Here is a 16953-nt window from a genome sequence, read left to right as displayed (position 1 = left end):
CCACAGATTGAGAAATGGTGCCAGGATTTTCAACCAAAAATGTGGCACTGATTCTAAAATCTGTTGACGATTTTAGAAAGTTTTCTTCTGGCAAAAGAGCTCCATTAGTATCACTTCTTCTCTTCCAGGAAAATAAGGAAAATCTTTATCTGAGTCATAATTTAATTAGCTTCCAAACTGGATTTGAGAATATCAGTATAAATATATTAACTGTCCCCAGGAATTGGAGTTGGGAGATAAACAGAGTCATCCATAATGCGAGAAAAAGACAGTTAAGAATAAAGACTATGACTCTCTCTTACGTCTCTATCTTAAGTCCTGACACAGATTAGCGTGCCTAAGATTTTAACAACGGCCACTCCAGTCAAGTGTTTGAAAATCTATTTTGAATTTAAATTTTGGATATTTTTTTCCAAATGAGGAGAATCGGCATCACGCACACTTGAAATGAGATTTCTCCTTATCTTCCACTGAGCACTGAAGTGCACCACAAGGCGGCTTTCTGGGCACGCAAGTATTGACAAAGACAGACATTCAAAAACTATCTGTTAAAAAGTAAATTCATTTTAAATGCCTCTGAGAGAAATAGAAGAAATTCTGAATACCCCCAATAAAAATAAACACTTTTACATTTCCCTTTAAATAATTGTAAGTGTTATAACTGGACAAAAAATTATTATTCCTACTTCACTATATGCACTATTGGACATTATAAAACTTCCATCCACATCCATATATTTTTCATATATCCATATAAAACCTCCATCCATAAAATGGCTCTTCTCCCACAAGAAAGAGCTTATGCCAAATTTCTACTCCCTCCGTGCTGCTTCCAGTGGTTCCAGGCAGCCGCTTTGAGGTGCTGGGTTCCCGTGCTCACCTGTTGCCCATATGTGGCATTACACGCGCCGCCGAACCGACTTGATAACAGTGTTCAGAGTTTCCAAATTCGGGCCTTATAAGGGCAGTGAGCTTGCCTTAATCATAAGTGCATGGTATTTTAAAGTCGCTGCTATTGTATGTATGGCATTGTGAAATACTACAGCAAAGCGCTTGAGTGCCAAGTGTTTCAGCAAGGCTTTAAGTGTCTTTAAGGGAATTTTGGTATGGTCGTTCTTTATTGAGGAAGCACCTGTTATCCACATTTTAGGGATAGGGCAGTGAGGGCAGAAATGATACCTTTTACATTGTTTGCAGAGCGCTTGGGGAATAACGTGCTTAACTTAATTCCTGCAAGCCTTAGTCATGTGCCGTTACTTCTGTTCAGCCTTCCTTGGGGGGCACGTAGAAGAGCATAGGTGATCCTTAAAGGCAGGTTTCAGGGCGACGAGTAACTGAGTGCATCAAATCAGAAAAGTACCCAGATAAATGAGGTGGGAAGAATGGGACAATTTTTGTATAGTGTTGCAGTATGCTGCTTTTAACGTTTTCAGTAGATCTTTTCAATGTAGCCTTGAATGTGGTCTAATGGACCAGATCCGTTGCTCTGTCCATCCTTTGAGATTCAGTGAAGCTTGAGAGCGTGAGACCTACGGGTCCTCGTGGGTAAATCACAGGAGAGCAAGAGGAGGCTGCACCGACCTGGTCCTCAGGGCTGGAGAAACCTTGTCAAATTAATTCCCTGATGCTAAGCCTGGGCGGTATGCTGGAGAAATCTAAATTTGATGGCAGTCGACTTTACCTTGGACAGATAACCCGGGCTGGAAAGTGTATCCAAGGCGGGCTGGACCGTCAGCGGCACAAAATTGGAGCAGTAGATGTAGGGGAGTCTAGGTGTCCTTGCATTTGGCATGCAGCCGTGCCCTCGTGTCTTCTGGAAGGTTATCGGCAGTCACATGTCTGTCTGTCTGTCTGGTTTCTTGAGACTTGTCTCCTACCCAATAATCTTTTCAACTTGAATGAATAAAATGGTTGGTTCTCAGCACAGTGCTTTTCTACGCGTAAGACGTTATTTTATAATTTTGACAGCTTTGTAGCGTTTTGTCCTGGCCAGTAGTCTAAGCAAATGCATTGTGTTGTCTTCCTGAATCCAATTTGTAACAATAATGTTTTTCTCTTACTGTGTTTCTGGAACCAATTTGACTGCTTTCCCTTCCCCTTCTCTTTCTACTAGGACATCCGTCTGCCCTGCACGCTACCAGCTGTCACTGCCTACTTGCGCTGCCCGTATTCCCACGTTTTGGGAATAGATCTGGGTGAAATTGCTTTAATGGAGAGACTCAAAGTCATTTCTGAGATAGACCACTGAGAATCTTGGGCAGCTTTTCTACATGAGACTCGCATGCTAAAAACCAAAAGTCCAAATGTGAAATTCCCTAAGCCGCTTGATTAATTTGATTCATTTCCTCCGTATCTTCAATTTCAAAGCCATTTAGGAAGATCATTTGCGCAAACATAAAAGTTCTCTTTAACTAAAGTCAACCAATGTGTTTTTTCAATGAGCTAGAGCTCATAAGAAAGAGTCAAACATAAACTGTGTAAAGAAGGCAATTAGAGTTTGTACAATATATTGAAAATTAGCCTGAGGCATACTGGAAAAATACATGTTTTACACATGTATATTTTCCATCCAATTCCATAGTTTATGTTAGATCTGGACATAGATGCTTCTGAAGGCTACCAAATTAATTCAAACTGTGAAAGGGGTTGTGATTGTCTATAAAAAGTTTTTTTTAAACTATAATGTAGTTGGTCTTACTCTGTATATTTAATCACTCAAAGGAAAAGCCTCTTCTACTGCTGTAGTATGTCAAGGAAGCTTATCTGCATATAAACAGCAAAATGAGACCTCTCTCATGTTACAAAGCTTTAACTTTTGTAACTTAAAAGTTGAGCACTTCTAAAAAGGTACTCATTATGTCATTCTGATAAAAGGAGATAGCCCTCTCACTTTGTCACGGAGTGATACTTTCCATAGGTTTTAAAGCTGTCATAGGAGTAGGAAAAAAGCAGTCATAGGAATCGGTGGAAAACTTTTATTTTAATAACTGTTGGGGGGTCCAGTTGCAGGGAGCAACTGCCACGTTATTTGTCTTAAAGATTGTGCATCTCTTATCGTGAGTGGTTTGCCCACAGGTTGATAGGAATTAAGGTCAAGAGAAGGATCGTTTTCCTGAAGGGGGAGAAACAGGAATTGATTTAACCACGGATAGAGTACCAGTTAAAAACTTGGGAGCATTTTCTGAAAATATGAGTACACCCATAGCCTATTAAGGGAAATACTACTTTTTTTACCATACTCATTTAGCATTTGATTCTAATAGGACAGAGTGCAAACCAAAAGAAATGGATTTGTGAGGCTCCGGTGCTATAGTGAGCACAAATGTACTTTCTGCAGTTGATTATGTTAAAGTATTTGTTGTTTATATGAATTACTATGATGCATATGGAGTGAAACCTTTCAGGAAGACTAGGTGAAACTTTTGTTTGTTTCTACAAGAGAATTCGCTAGAGTGAGAGTCAACGTGGGATCTTAGATGCAGGAATATAATGGCTTGCCTTAACATGTAGAAGGGAGCATATGGTTTTGGTAATAGGCTAATAAGAGCAATTAACCTTACAGTGCACTCATTTGTTGGTCTCAGTTGTTTATAAACTAGGTAATAAAGATATTTTAACATCCTATAGCTTTATAGGAGATTAGTGAAATCAGGTTGTATTTTTCAAGTTAATGCCTAACGGTACTCAGGTGACAGCGTAAGTGATAGAAGCATAAAATTAGCAGAGACAAAAAGTATTCAGAGTACTATGTGGTGTGTCTAACCAATGAATATAATCGCAAATGTATAAATACATAGTATAGTTTAAAGAAATAAAAACATGTGTTAAAGGTTTTCATTAGAAGACGGACTGTTTTCACAGGATGCGGTCACGGATCTGTCATTCATCTTGTTCTTGTCACCTTGCAAAGATTATAATGTAAACTGTTTCCAGGCTTATTTAATGTCAAAAAGAATTTTAAACTTACCTTCTTCTTTGTACCGTGTAAATAGACAGCATTTCTTAAACATCTTCCATGTAATTTTTTCAGAAGGATGAACCATGTAAAAGAATGGGTTTCTTTTAACAGCAAGCACCATCATTATCGCCTTTTTTTTTTTTTTTTTTTTTTTTTTTTTTTAAGGACTTCTAGAAGTTAAGCCAATTCCTGCAGAAGTTACAGTTTCTCAGTTAGGAGCTACAGCATTCGCTTGGCAAACAGAGAGATTGGGTACAAATGAGCAAGTAGCACCCTCAAGAAAATCCCTTTTTACTTCATTCTTTGTCAGCTCCTTGCATTACAGGTTGTAATTTTGACAGTCATTGTCCGGTTGGGCACCTGGCTGCGAAGACAAGTGACACCAAGGGTTGAATGATCTTTATTTTGCAAGTACTTTGGTTGCTAGGTTGGTGGTGATGGGAGAAGGGTGGTTTCCCCATAATAATATTTTATTATTTGATTCTATAACTTTTGGCAGTCGGCTTTTGGGCTCCTGCTTTTGTGCAATATTTGTTTTGCAAACTCCTGCCTGTTTATTGACAATGTGCCAAAAGAGACATCTAAATCAGTTTGTTTGTGGATTTAACTTGAGCATGTAAAATATGATGTATTGTGGTTATTAGTGTTTTGTCTGTCCTTCTTGGTTTACTGTTATTTGCCTGATTTTTACTTTGTGTGTTGGTTACTGACATTTTTATTGAGTTTAGCTAGTCATAACCGTAATGAGTTGTTGCTGCTTTTTCTTTATCCTGAATTTGAAAGTCAAGACAGTATATTTTTTTTCTTTTGGGTTTTCTGCAGAGGCTTCTATGAAACCCTTCTGTACAAATTTGTGGTCTTTGTTTTTTCTCTTTCATTGAATTGACTGAACAATGTATTTGCTGGTGCAGCATTCACCGAATATGAGGACTCTTTTGCTTTATTAGACTTGACAGTGTTTAAACAATACTAATTCTGATACCCAGCTGGCTTTTCAATTGATTTCTGTGCTCTCTGTTGCTGTGTAAAACAAGCCAGAACATTAAAGACATCTTGCATGCTACCCTCTGGAGACTTGTTTTACTTTACAGAAAAACCAAATAAGTGTAAAATTTTCTGGGTTTTCTCCTCATATATTTTCTTCTGGTTCTTTAAATGATATTTCAGTGTACTGACAAATTTCGTACATGTTAAGATGCTAATTTTCAAGCATATACTTTTAAAACGCAGCGTTCCTTTTATAGTGAGATTTGCTGGTTTGCTCATTTGTTTATAGAAATAAATGTCTCTTTCTTCATCTAAAACAGAACACACCAGCTTTAAAATCATGTTCAAGATGTACATAAATGTGCCATTTTAACCCAGCTAAGATTTTGCATATTTAAAATACGTTTGCTAAACAGTCAAAGAATATTTGCAGATGTTAATCATTTGTTTTACCCGCTCACTTTTAACAATATTGAAGCAGCTTGAAGTTTTGAGCTAAATATTGGAATCAGGATTCCTGGGGAGACCGAGACATAAAAAGCATTTTTCTATCCTGTAAACGTCAATATTTAAGTCACACCTTTAGACAAATCCAAGCCTTAAAACATACGCTCCTGAAAAATGAATTTTCTCTGCTCTGGAGCAGGCAGCTGGGATGGGCTTCAGCCCGGTGACCGTCATAGCACAAGACTCTCCTTCCAGTCCTTGAGAGGCCGCTTAATTTCATATGAATTTCGGTTTATTGTGAAATACCAACTTTCTGAAACGCAAACTTGATTCCTCGTCCGCTCCACATCCCCAAATACTCGGACAGCCCTGCGGCCGGGGTAAGGATTTGGGGTGCTCGGGTGTTGTGGGTCAAATGAGGGCAACGACCCCTCATAAAGGGCTGGTCAAAGCTGAGGAGTGGGACTTGATTTTTAACTTCAAGGAATCAGTGCTTTCTGATGAAGATTTGTAACGTTCTTGGCCGCAATGTCCTCCTAGAATCTTTTCACTCTTTGCACAGAAGCCAGGTAGCTGTCCCTTGTGTTCTTTTTTGCCACTTGTACAAAATGTGTGCTAGTATCTGTTTCGCACAATGCCGTGTAACTCCGTGTCGTGCATACAAAGTCACTTGGAGTCATTGTAGGAAATATTGTATGAATAATGAATGTTTTGATCCCACGTATTTCATTTAAGCAATTTTTTTTTTTTTTTTTAAATTTACTACAGCTGGTCTGAAAACCCAGAAGAATGGAAGTTTCAAAAGACAAGACAAACCTGGCTTCTCTTGCACATGTATGATAAAGAGAAGGTTTGTATTAATGCTGCTTTTTGTCAGAACAAATATGACATAAAGTTTTGTACATTAGTTGTACCTATTCTTTATTAACCAAAAGTCGCTAGTACTAGCCATGCACTTTTCTAATATTTTTTTAATAGTTTATAAATCAGATTATTTTGGTTTTAACCAAAATGCTGAATTATTTTAATTGCTTGTAATTAATCTCTTTATTTTGTTGGTGACCATTCTCTTGTGTATGCTACATTTTTATACTTGATATATGTCAAGCATAAAGAAAGCAGATTCATGTTTTATATAAATCTGGAGCTTGCTGAGAATTTGAGTCATATCCCTAATTTGAATTTCTGAATGTGGAACCCAATACCGTAAACCAGGATTCTCATATTGCTTCAGATATCTCTGGCTCCATCTAAGACGTACAGCCATATTGCCAAGATGTTAAAATAGCTTTCTCATTAAAACATAAGTGAAACCTGATGTTGATTGTAAAAAGCATAAAGTATAACCAGAAGCTAGGCTTGCATCATTACTGAAATCCATTCATTTCATAACTTAAAGAACAACATAGATTGACTTTCCAATAAGCGTCTGACCATGGTGGTAGTGAATGGGGGTTTCAGGTCATTCATTTTGTTGTGTAATAGAACAAACATCTAGCCATTTGCACAGTGCCTTTCTTATTGATTCATTTAGTTGACATTCAGTTAGTTTTTGCTGATTTTTTGTGTGCACTTAAACACTTAAGCATACCAATCTTCCTGACCCAAATTACTCCGCAGCTCTTAAGCCAATCACCTGACATAGGGTGTTAACTTTAGATTAAAAATACTTTTAGAAAACCAGATAATTAAAAGCAGAGTTTCATGAAGGCAAAAATGTTCACACAGTATAATACTTTAAAAAGATTAGTTGCAGAATACAAATTTGATTATAGGTAACTAGGTTGTTTGCACGGTCTTCTATTTTTCAGTTTCTCCTTTAAAAGTCTATATCAACCTTTCAAAATCAATGTATGCTCTTTAAAGCTACCTAGAAATTGTTTTACAGGCAGAATGATGTTTTTACTTTTTTACCTGTTTACTCTGGGGTTTGTGTTGAAATATACTGGGAAATAATTAACTGTAAGTAGCATTTGTTTTATGTATCAAAATACAGCTTAACTCCTTATTTCTCAACACTAAAATGAAACTTCCTTTCCATTGTTTTTTTTTTAAATCTGATGAAAGTGCTATGATTTATTTAAATCACATAGTTTGTAGTTTAATAATCAGAGATGCACTGAATGTGAGCTTTCGATAATGATTAACATCTGCATCCAGATTCAGTAAAGTTAGTAGAACTGCTCAAGTGCTTATAATTAAGCATGTGATGAAGCCTCTTTCTTCATCAGGGCTGTGGGGAGGGCAGACCAGCTTCTTTTGAATATTTTTTTTATACCCAAATTCAACTTCCTGTCCATTACAGAATAAAATCTGTCGGATATCCAAGCATGACTAAAATACAAAAGGAGACAGGAGTTCTTTCCTTCCTAAGCCCCATCTTTGATCTCCTGGTGTCACTTGGATGCTTACTGAAAAGCCATGCAAAGGAGCGAACTGAGCTTCCCGTACTGATAGGCCTCCTTCTGTAAGAAATAAGTTGAGGTTTTAAAGTTCTTTGCGGCGTGGGTTGGTTTGGTTTTTTTTTTTTTAATTCCCTTTAATATCCATCTGGTGGTTGGCTGACAGCTTCCAAGCCGAGCCTGTGTACCTACCATGTACATACTTCTTCAGGACCCAGTATAAAATAATCACTAGATCATTTGTTGACCTTTGTCCTCTGGCACAGCATTTTTAGAGAGTAGCTGTATCAGCCCTCTTCAGCTTCTGGACTGCAAGGCCCTGGGGGGGTTTCTGAAGCTCCCTCGGAAGGTAACTGAGAAAAGCAAGCTGGGCAGCAGTAAGCTGAAGTTCTCCGTGCGGATATCTGTATTTGCTTTGCAAAAGATGTGGGGATCTGCAAGTCTGAAAAGTCGGAAAACTCTTGAGTTACATAGTATAATTTGAAAGTGGTAACTGTTCTTTTCCTGCTACTATTTTGCAGCGTGTTTCCCCTTTTCCCCACGACGGTAATTATTTCACTTGGGGATATTTCTGTGTTAGCTCCAGTGCACATTGGCTAGTTAGAACAGAGGCAAGGTTAGTCTGTGAGAGAGAAAAAGAAACAAGAAAAAGGTCAGAACAGTTTAACACAAGAATAATAATAAAATCCCGTAAGCACCACTTCCACTAGCCAGAGCTGTGGTGGGAGATCTTGATACCCGATTTCAAGCCAGCCCAAAAGGTGATATGAGAAGGATTGCGTTCCTTCTTGTAAAACCTCTCCAACGGTCCCTGAAATTTCAGCTCTTGTCCTACTGTCTTTGAAGAATTGAAATTTGGATTTCATTAACTTTTTGCTGGCACTTTCTATGTTCCAGTCCTTGCCATGGCTCTATTGTATGTGTAAGTTAGGAGGAAATATGATATTATCTTGCCTACCTGGCGCTGTATTGTAAACTCTTGCTGAAATAAACCTAATAGCTGTGTTAAAGAAAAAAATCAGACTTTTTTTTAACACTTGAGCACTTATCCTTAGAGCCAAATGCTAAATGTTTTCTATGCTTCAGGCAGCCACATGTCTGTCTGCACACTTAGTATTTCTAAGTTTAGAGTAGGCTTTTAATTGCTCCTTCAAGCACTTTGCTTAAATGATATAATAATAACTGTAATTCCACAGAGTGAGTTATGACTATACTATGAGGTCTGAGAATAAGAGGTGTAAATTACGTAGATAATTTGGCTGAGGTTTGAAACACAGAAATGTTGCTGAGCTTTAAAAACCTGGTACTGAGCATCTGCGCTGAAGGAGCACTGTCATGCTGAAATTCTGTCTGAATGTTTTTGTCTGTTATTAGTACCAGTTTACCGTGAGTAAAAAGGTTTCAAAACTATAAACATTTTTCATTATGTTTAAATGTGTTTGATTTGTATATTATAGCAACACTTCATATATCATCCATTTCAGTGTTAGTCGCCCTAAAATTAATATTTTTTTCATATCTGTATTGTTTCTTTAATGCAAGAGTGTTTGTGTGAAGAATTAGAAGGTTTTCTGTAGCGTGTAAGTTACGAGGCTGAATGCAGACTTCAGTTTTGATTTATTACTTTGTAATATCCCTGATTGATGAAGGCAGTGTTGGAATATTCTTTCTTCCTCTTCTTTTGGAGTGATAGAAGTTTTAGTGATCAAAGTTATGCTGCCAAATGTCAATGGAGAAATAAGTTGTAAATTAAGTATCTGTTGAAGCTCTGTCTTCTCTGAAATGTTGATACTTTGCAAAATTGAAACAGCCCTCGAATAATTAGTCTCCAATCCTTTAAATACTTACGTATGTGTTTAGCTTGACTCATGTCAAGTATGCCTTTTAAAGTTATATGTGTAAAGTTAAACATGGAGAAAAATACTTGCAGGACTAGGTCATTTTAACATCTCCTGATTCACAGCAAAAATATTCCCTTATTGGCTGAAACCTGTTCCACAGATATACAACATAAAATTAAGATACGCTTCAACCTGGTACTTTTGAAAATACATTGGTTTGAAATACTGAATAAATCATTCAGAAGTTTTTGCTAGGTTATTGCCAAGGTTATTTAATGTAATGATCATTTAAATTTTATATTGTACCAGATAAGCTGAAATTTAACATATGACTAGTTAATTAGAAAGGGAGTGAAATGGGGGTAATGCAACTGTAGATGACTAAACTGCTTTTAATGTTAGACATATTAGTAAAGCCTATCAGTTTTAGTCAGCATAATTTAAAAATTATTTCCATATGTCTGAATTCAATTTGTTTTTCAAATTAAATTCTATTCCTTCGTATAAGCATTCTGTCAAAGTGCTTGATGGTGGGTGGTATCTCATCTTAGCAAAGGAATAATTTTGGGTAGGGGCAAGGGTAATTCCAGCAAAATTCTTTCCTCAGACACATGCGTGCAATTCTCACTGACTTTAGCAGGTTTCCACACATATTTCCAAAAGTAGGATTTGGCTAGTGCTTTTTTTTCTTCCAGCATCCCTCACAGCCTTGAGCTCGCTGTCAGGGAGTGTTTGCATTTGCTGATCAGCATTTCCACATCTGCTTAGAATTTCCTTTCAGATGCTTTGCCCATCTGAGCACATGACAGTCTTCTCACCACGGTCCGTCCCTCCCGGCAGTTTGAACCTTGGCCAGAAACACTTCCACTCAGAGGTGGGCATTGGCAAATGCAAAAGCCCGTGCCGTTCTCCTAATGATCTTCCAGGTGGTGGTTTGACATGATTGTGAATGAGTATTGAGAGAGAAGAAAATAAAGCAGGTTTTTTCCTTCCTTGTTTTTTTTCTTTAAAGGTTCCAGACAAGTATTTCACCATTTTACTGGATTATCTGCAAGGGCTTCAAGGTGGTGCGCGAGACACAACTGTGCAGAAAGCTGAAGCTTTTATGAAGGAATTTGATGGTTCTGATGCAGAAGACCCAAACCTGTTGGAGAAGTGCGAGCGCATACGACAAGTTCTGCAGCTGCTGTCCTGAGAGTATTTTTGTGTTTTAATGACTGTCTGGTGGAGAGAAGAATAGGATGTCGTATACAGAGACTGTAAATTAGTTGTAAAGACATATTTTCTAATAGGAATCCTAATACTAAATTTTCAGATGTTCCACCCATATTTTTTTCCAATTGCAAATATTTATCATGTTTTGAAGTGATGAAATAAAAATAGCATTTGGTCCGTAGATGTGCTATTAAAAATAATCTTACCGCGTATCTTCAGAAAAATAAAACTCTCTTTCTTATTAGTTTTTCTCTACCTCCCTCTAATTACTGTTAAATAAGAGGAGCTTTGCAGTTCTTAATAGGAAGAGCAAAGGAACCAACAAAAAGCCTGGAGGGTCTTTTACAATGGCAGATTTTAAAATGAGCATACAGTACAGTGCTTGCTCAGCCAGCTGTAATCTATCACTTTCAGCTTTAGAAGTATGTCATTTGGATTTGGGAAAGATCATTTTCAGTCTGTTGAACATGGGTTGTATAACACAGTTGCTTATTAGTACTTCACACAGCGATCTGGAGATACCGTCAGCTTTGTTAGTTTTCCTTTTATATTTTAAAGTTTTCAGATGCGTTATGGCAATTGTTTAGATATTCGGATAATGCACGGATGGGAGCAGATCAAATCCTTTGACTATATGCAGCGAAATCATCTGGTTGTACATAAACTTACCGGACGATGCAAAGTGCTGTGCTGCAACGTTTCGTATCTAGCCTGCCGATACTGCATTTTCATCTTTCTCTTGTAGTTGGCATCCAAAAGAGTTAATTTGTGTTCATTCACTTTGACGTGGGACATTTGTCTCCTATGAACATGCTGAAAATGAGGTTTTCAAGTAAAAACCAAGGACATTAATTACTCAAAAGTCACATGATTGGCTTATTTAATAACACTTGTATTCAGACAATGTTCTTGACCTGATTCTTTAATGTTTCTGCAAACATTGTTCATACTTTATTAATAACAACCGTATAAATGTGTAGTGTTTTGGAAGAGTGGCTGTCTTGGGGAATTACAGCTTTAATTTGGATGGGTGAAGGAGGGGAGGATCTATGGATATGCAGGCCTAATTTTTCAATAAGAAGCATTTGAGTGGATTTGACAGCCTTCACAGTCGTGGATTACTACAAATCTTTAAAAGTATGAACCGTATTACTAGTAACAAATAACATGCTCTCTGACTTCTTGAAGATGATGTTTTCAGCCGGAAAAAAAACTAGACAAGAGCGTGCCCTGCTCTAACACCGTAACTGTGATGGGAGTTTAACGCCAACGGCGAGAGAATTCAGCAGCAGTGGCCAGCCTCTCCGCTGAGCTGCCGATGGCTCGTCAGCAGCTCGGGTGCTGGTCCTGTACCTCGGGTGCTGGTCCTGTACCTCGGGGCGATGGTTGAAGAGGGTTCAGAAGGTGCGTGCATGAGTGCCAAAGCCTTTCTGAGGCCCAAAGCTGTATAAAACTGATCTTGCAGTGTAAAAGCTGGTGAAAAGGCTCTGTAATAAAAAGAAGCGATACTGACATTTGGTGAACTCGTAAAAGATCATTGGATCCTATATCTTATGTCTGAGAATACGCAGCTGGGAAAAAGTACTGTCACTCCGAGCAGAAGCTGATCCTTTTTTCTTTCCATCAGGAAAAATAGGAATTTCTCAGGCATGAAGTTTGCAAAGTGTCTTTTTGTGACTTTATGATTCCATTTTAGGTGTCAGAGAAGAGTTTGTATTCTTTCTTAAGAAATTTGAAAATCACCACTTTTGATTTCTCTATCACACAAAAATGTGGGTCCTCATTGCGCACTTAATATACCCTGTAGTTTAAAAGCAAAAGCACATTGCAACTGTATTTTGGAAGAGACTTGTAAGAAAGAGTGTAAAGGTAAGGTCCGGGCAAAAAGATGTGAACCTTTTATGATTTTGACAGATTTGGCAAGATTTGCCTTTCTTGGACCTTGGTTCTGACCACGTGTAAATGTTAACAAATCTGTGAGAACAGAGGCTTTGTAGATCAAGAACGTCATATTTGTTTTTGTATCAATTAATATTAAAAGCACATAAGGCCTGCCAATCTGGAGTCCATGTGAACAATAACATTTGGAAAAGAAGTTAGAGACTCTCACCAGTGCAGTAATAGACCTCTGTGAGTGAGGTCCTGCTCCGCTCTCCTCTTCCTCAGCCACAGCTCTCACTTTCCCTTCAGTGTGACTGATTACTGGGTGAAGGACATGCTTCTTGCTGTTATGGAAAATTCAGAAGCTAAAAGCTAAGGTAATTGTTGCTATGGTTGTGCTTGGTAGAGAAAGCAAAGTATAATGTTTTCTGCCACATGTGTCTTGGTGTATGGTGCTGTTCAGTGGCCAGTGGTGTGTCAAAATTGGGTAAAAGGCTTGTAAAATTTCCACCTTTTATTGTTACTGTATATGTCTTGCGTTTCAAAGCTCAGTATGAAATATTTTAAGTGTTCTCTTAAACTTGATGTTGTAGTGCAAATAGGAAAGGACGCTTAATTGCATTTTGCTTTTTTACTTTGCCCCTTTTTCTTAAAGAATCTTCAACTCGTTGGCAAACAAGTCATCTTCAAAACACCCATGAAACGCAAAACCACTGTTTTGGGAGACATGTATTGCTGGGCCCATTTTAAGGACAAGATTGTGAGGACCCAGACAGTTTACTCAACACAGCGTACAAATGCAATAATGTCTCTGGCAGTCAAATTCTGTCTTTTCCATGTGCTAGCCACCAGGCCAGCTTCTGCTTCCAGCTCAGCTTGACATTTTAATCTAGGGATTTACATTGCGTGATGCATAAGTATAGCAAGATTTCCTCCATCGTGTATTTTAAATGATGTATTTTAAATTATTAAGTTTATAATCAGTTACTGAATTTCTGTAGCTGGTCAAAGCTGTACAGGAAGATAGAATCTGGCACTTCATTCACTTTGTTTTGTCATTTGGTCCCGTAGAATTCTCAAATCTCAACGTCGCTTGTAGCTTAGGCAATCATGGATACAGATAGGAAAAATCATGTCTCTGCCTCCGTTTAAATCAGTCTACTGTGTTAATAAAAACTGCATCCAAGGCTGGAAGTAACAGCATGTACAGACTGACAAATTACATCTTCATCTGCCTACTCTAATTGTCTTCTAGTTGAGTTAATCTGTATTGTGTAGCTTTGGCTAGAAGAATTCGTATCCTAAGAGAATGCTGAAGTCAGGACTTCTAGGCAAAATCAAGGAACATTAATTACTTAGAATTGCTTAAAGCTGGAACTGTGCCTCTAATGGAAGCACTAATTACTCAAAATTTGACGACGTAAAAAGTTCCCTTTAATTTGGCTGATGCTTGCTATGGATTGTGTATCTTCTTGGTTCTCTGCTGCCTGCCCACAATTTTAATTTGTTATCACCATTGTAAAATTACTGGGTAAATTAATTCTCTGTTGTTATTTGGAAAGGGTGTGTTGTAGTTGAATGGTGAATGTACAGTTTATTTCCTTATTTCCTCTCACTGGAGAACGGCTGGGCTGTGTTTCTGTTGATTTTAAAGCAAGGTGAGTCTTGACTCATCTCCCATCATTTCAAAGAGTTTAGAAATGCACTTTGGTTTGAGCTTGGGTTTGTTTTGTTTTGTTTCGTGTTTTTTAAACTTTTGCCACTGAGTAAGGCAAAGTAACGAACATTAAAACCTACTCACATTTCTGCAAATCAGTGTCAGAAAAAACAATCATAAAAGATTTAAGTTGCGAAGTCAAGCACTCAGAAAATTAGAAAACATAAGAATGGAAATTGTCTGTGTAATTTTAATTTTACTCCTTCACGCATATGTAGTAGGATGCAACTTCTAATTATGTCATCAGTGCTGTATTTTCCAGTGTGTATAACTGATAAGCCATTTATTCAGTGTTTTACTTGCAGTTCTGCTGCTATTGTCATTTTCAGAATTTAGGTCTACAAAGTAGTGCTAAAGCTAGAGAAAAGACTTTGCTGTGTGGATTCAATCCTGCACAGAAGAAATAAGTAGGAACTTTCCTATTCATTTGGTATAGGAACTAGTCATAGATGTTTCATCACAAATGTTCCCTTTAAAAGATGTTCTAATGTTCTGATTCATTTACAGTCAAAATACTGAATTCATGTTACTTAATTTAAATCCAGTTTTGTTGACATAAAACTTTCCAGTGGCTTATTCTGGTTTAGCCTTTGGTTTCCTTTTATGTCTTCCTTTCTGTACAGCTGAATGAGCTAGTTATTTCTGTCCCTGCAAATAGGAATATTAGTTGTTTACAGTGATTCCAGTCATACAAGGACACAATTAAATGCCCTTGCCTTTGCAGGACAAGCTCATTTTAGCAGCGATTTATAATTACGTTCTGTTTTGAATTCTTCATAAGAACATACAGAGTCAACAACTTAATATAGCAAAAATTAATTATATTTTAAAATATGTTTTTTCCCCCTACAAGGAGCAGGGAGTACCAAAGTAAATAAAACTAATGTGTAAATGGTGGAGGAAGGGCAAAGCAAAACAGTGGTTTATCTTTTTTTGTCAAAACAAAGCTGAATAAGAAGCTTGTGCTACTAAGAAAGTTTGACTGGTGTTACAGACACAGAGGGAGGGCCCTTCGGTTAAAAACAGAAGAACAGTCATACAGTTGCTCTTATTGATTTGTTTTTTTTCCCCTACATGCAGAAAATTTTTGGCATTCCCCAACAAAACCCACGAAAACACCTACGTCAAAAAGTTGAATAGGTTTCAATATGAAATCCGTAAAGGTCAAGAAATGCCACATGTAATTAAATGGCCAGAAGAATTCAAATTCTACTTCTCTGTGCCTCCAGCCTGGAGACTGAATGAAGGGGGATTGTGTTAGAAGCAAACAAGCAAAAACCCGTAAATTATGTGAGCACATAGTTAAAGATTACCGGTTACCCTCCTATTCATAGCAAGGTGGAATTATATTTCCTATTAGCTTTAGTTACTCAGCTTTTTTAAAGAAGGTTTGCTGCTAATTGAAATATCACATAGCCTTTTTGCTTAACAACTTACATCTATTCTCCTCACGGTCCCACGTGTATAAGATTGTAAGCCATGGGACGCAAGATCTGTCGCTCTCATTTGCTGATAAATAGCTAGACCTAGCTACAGCGCTGTGAAAATCATCATTTGCTGTCGAGTTCCTTTGGACCCAAAGAAGAATGTTGACACTGTGTTTCCCTGTACTGGTCCAGAGGTACAACAGGCTTTGGCAGCATCCTTTGTAACAGCCGGGCTTCCTTAAGCTCCGTGAAATTGCCCGAATCTGGTACATTGATGCTGCTTATGGAATTTGCCGAGTGAGCAGCGGCGTTTGTCTGTGGAGCACTTTGAAATGTGAGGCTGCAGGGTCTCGGCCGCTGAGGATGCTCAGCCCAGAGCTTAATGCCTCCCTTGGCCTTGCTGCCCGTTTTCAGTCCTGGGCTGCTGAGAGTTGCAACCGTTTGATTTGTCTACTTTCCGCGGGCTTAATTTGACTAAACAAAGTGTTTTAAAGCTATTTTGCCATATTGAAAGCTTAAGCTACGGCGACGGTGTTTCTCTGGTAGCATAGATACGTGGAAATAGACTTTATGGATTTCACAAATATAGTACTTTTTATTAGAAGCAGAAGCTCTCGCAGGATCCTGGAAATGACTGACCAGCACCCTGATTTACCTTGTTAAATAAGACTGGTATTTCCGTGAGCTGTCACAAATATATGCCAGCAGACAGACACGACGACAGACAGCCAAGAAACCATGTATGGGCATCAAATATACCAGAGGGCAAGGATGGCAGTCGGGAACGTAACCTCCTGAAGCTGCCTGGTTAAGGCAAAATGCCACCTGGCACAAATCCTGGCTGCTATAAGGTTAAAAATAACAAATAGTATCCCTATTACATAAGGAAATCTTTTGTCCTTCTTTAATAGGGCACTATGATATGCCGGAAAGAATAAATACAGAACTTCTCTGAACTCTTACTTGTGGTTAGTGCTTGGGGCCAAAACAGCTGAAAATACCAGCGTTGATTGTAAGCAGGGCCCCGTGTACAAACTGCTGGCGTTAAACAGGCAAAATCTGGGTGAAATTCCAGTGT

The 16953-nt window shown here is 38.0% G+C and overlaps 1 protein-coding gene across 1 annotated transcript in view; it reads left to right on the top strand.

The window, feature by feature from the left end:
• The window catches only part of C33H7orf50 (chromosome 33 C7orf50 homolog), a 135132-nt gene extending 122172 nt beyond the window's left edge, over positions 1 to 12960 (top strand). Inside the window, exons 4-5 of the mRNA XM_049791628.1 lie at positions 6161 to 6242; positions 10648 to 12960. Coding sequence (XP_049647585.1) covers positions 6161 to 6242; positions 10648 to 10830 — 265 coding nt within the window. The 3' untranslated portion in view covers positions 10831 to 12960. The remainder of the gene's footprint in view (positions 1 to 6160; positions 6243 to 10647) is intronic.
• Positions 12961 to 16953: the final 3993 nt, after the last annotated feature.

The sequence above is a fragment of the Accipiter gentilis genome, chromosome 33, assembly GCF_929443795.1.
Source record: "Accipiter gentilis chromosome 33, bAccGen1.1, whole genome shotgun sequence".
NCBI classification, from domain to species: Eukaryota; Metazoa; Chordata; class Aves; order Accipitriformes; family Accipitridae; genus Astur; species Astur gentilis.
This window is presented reverse-complemented; position numbering and strand designations above follow the sequence as displayed.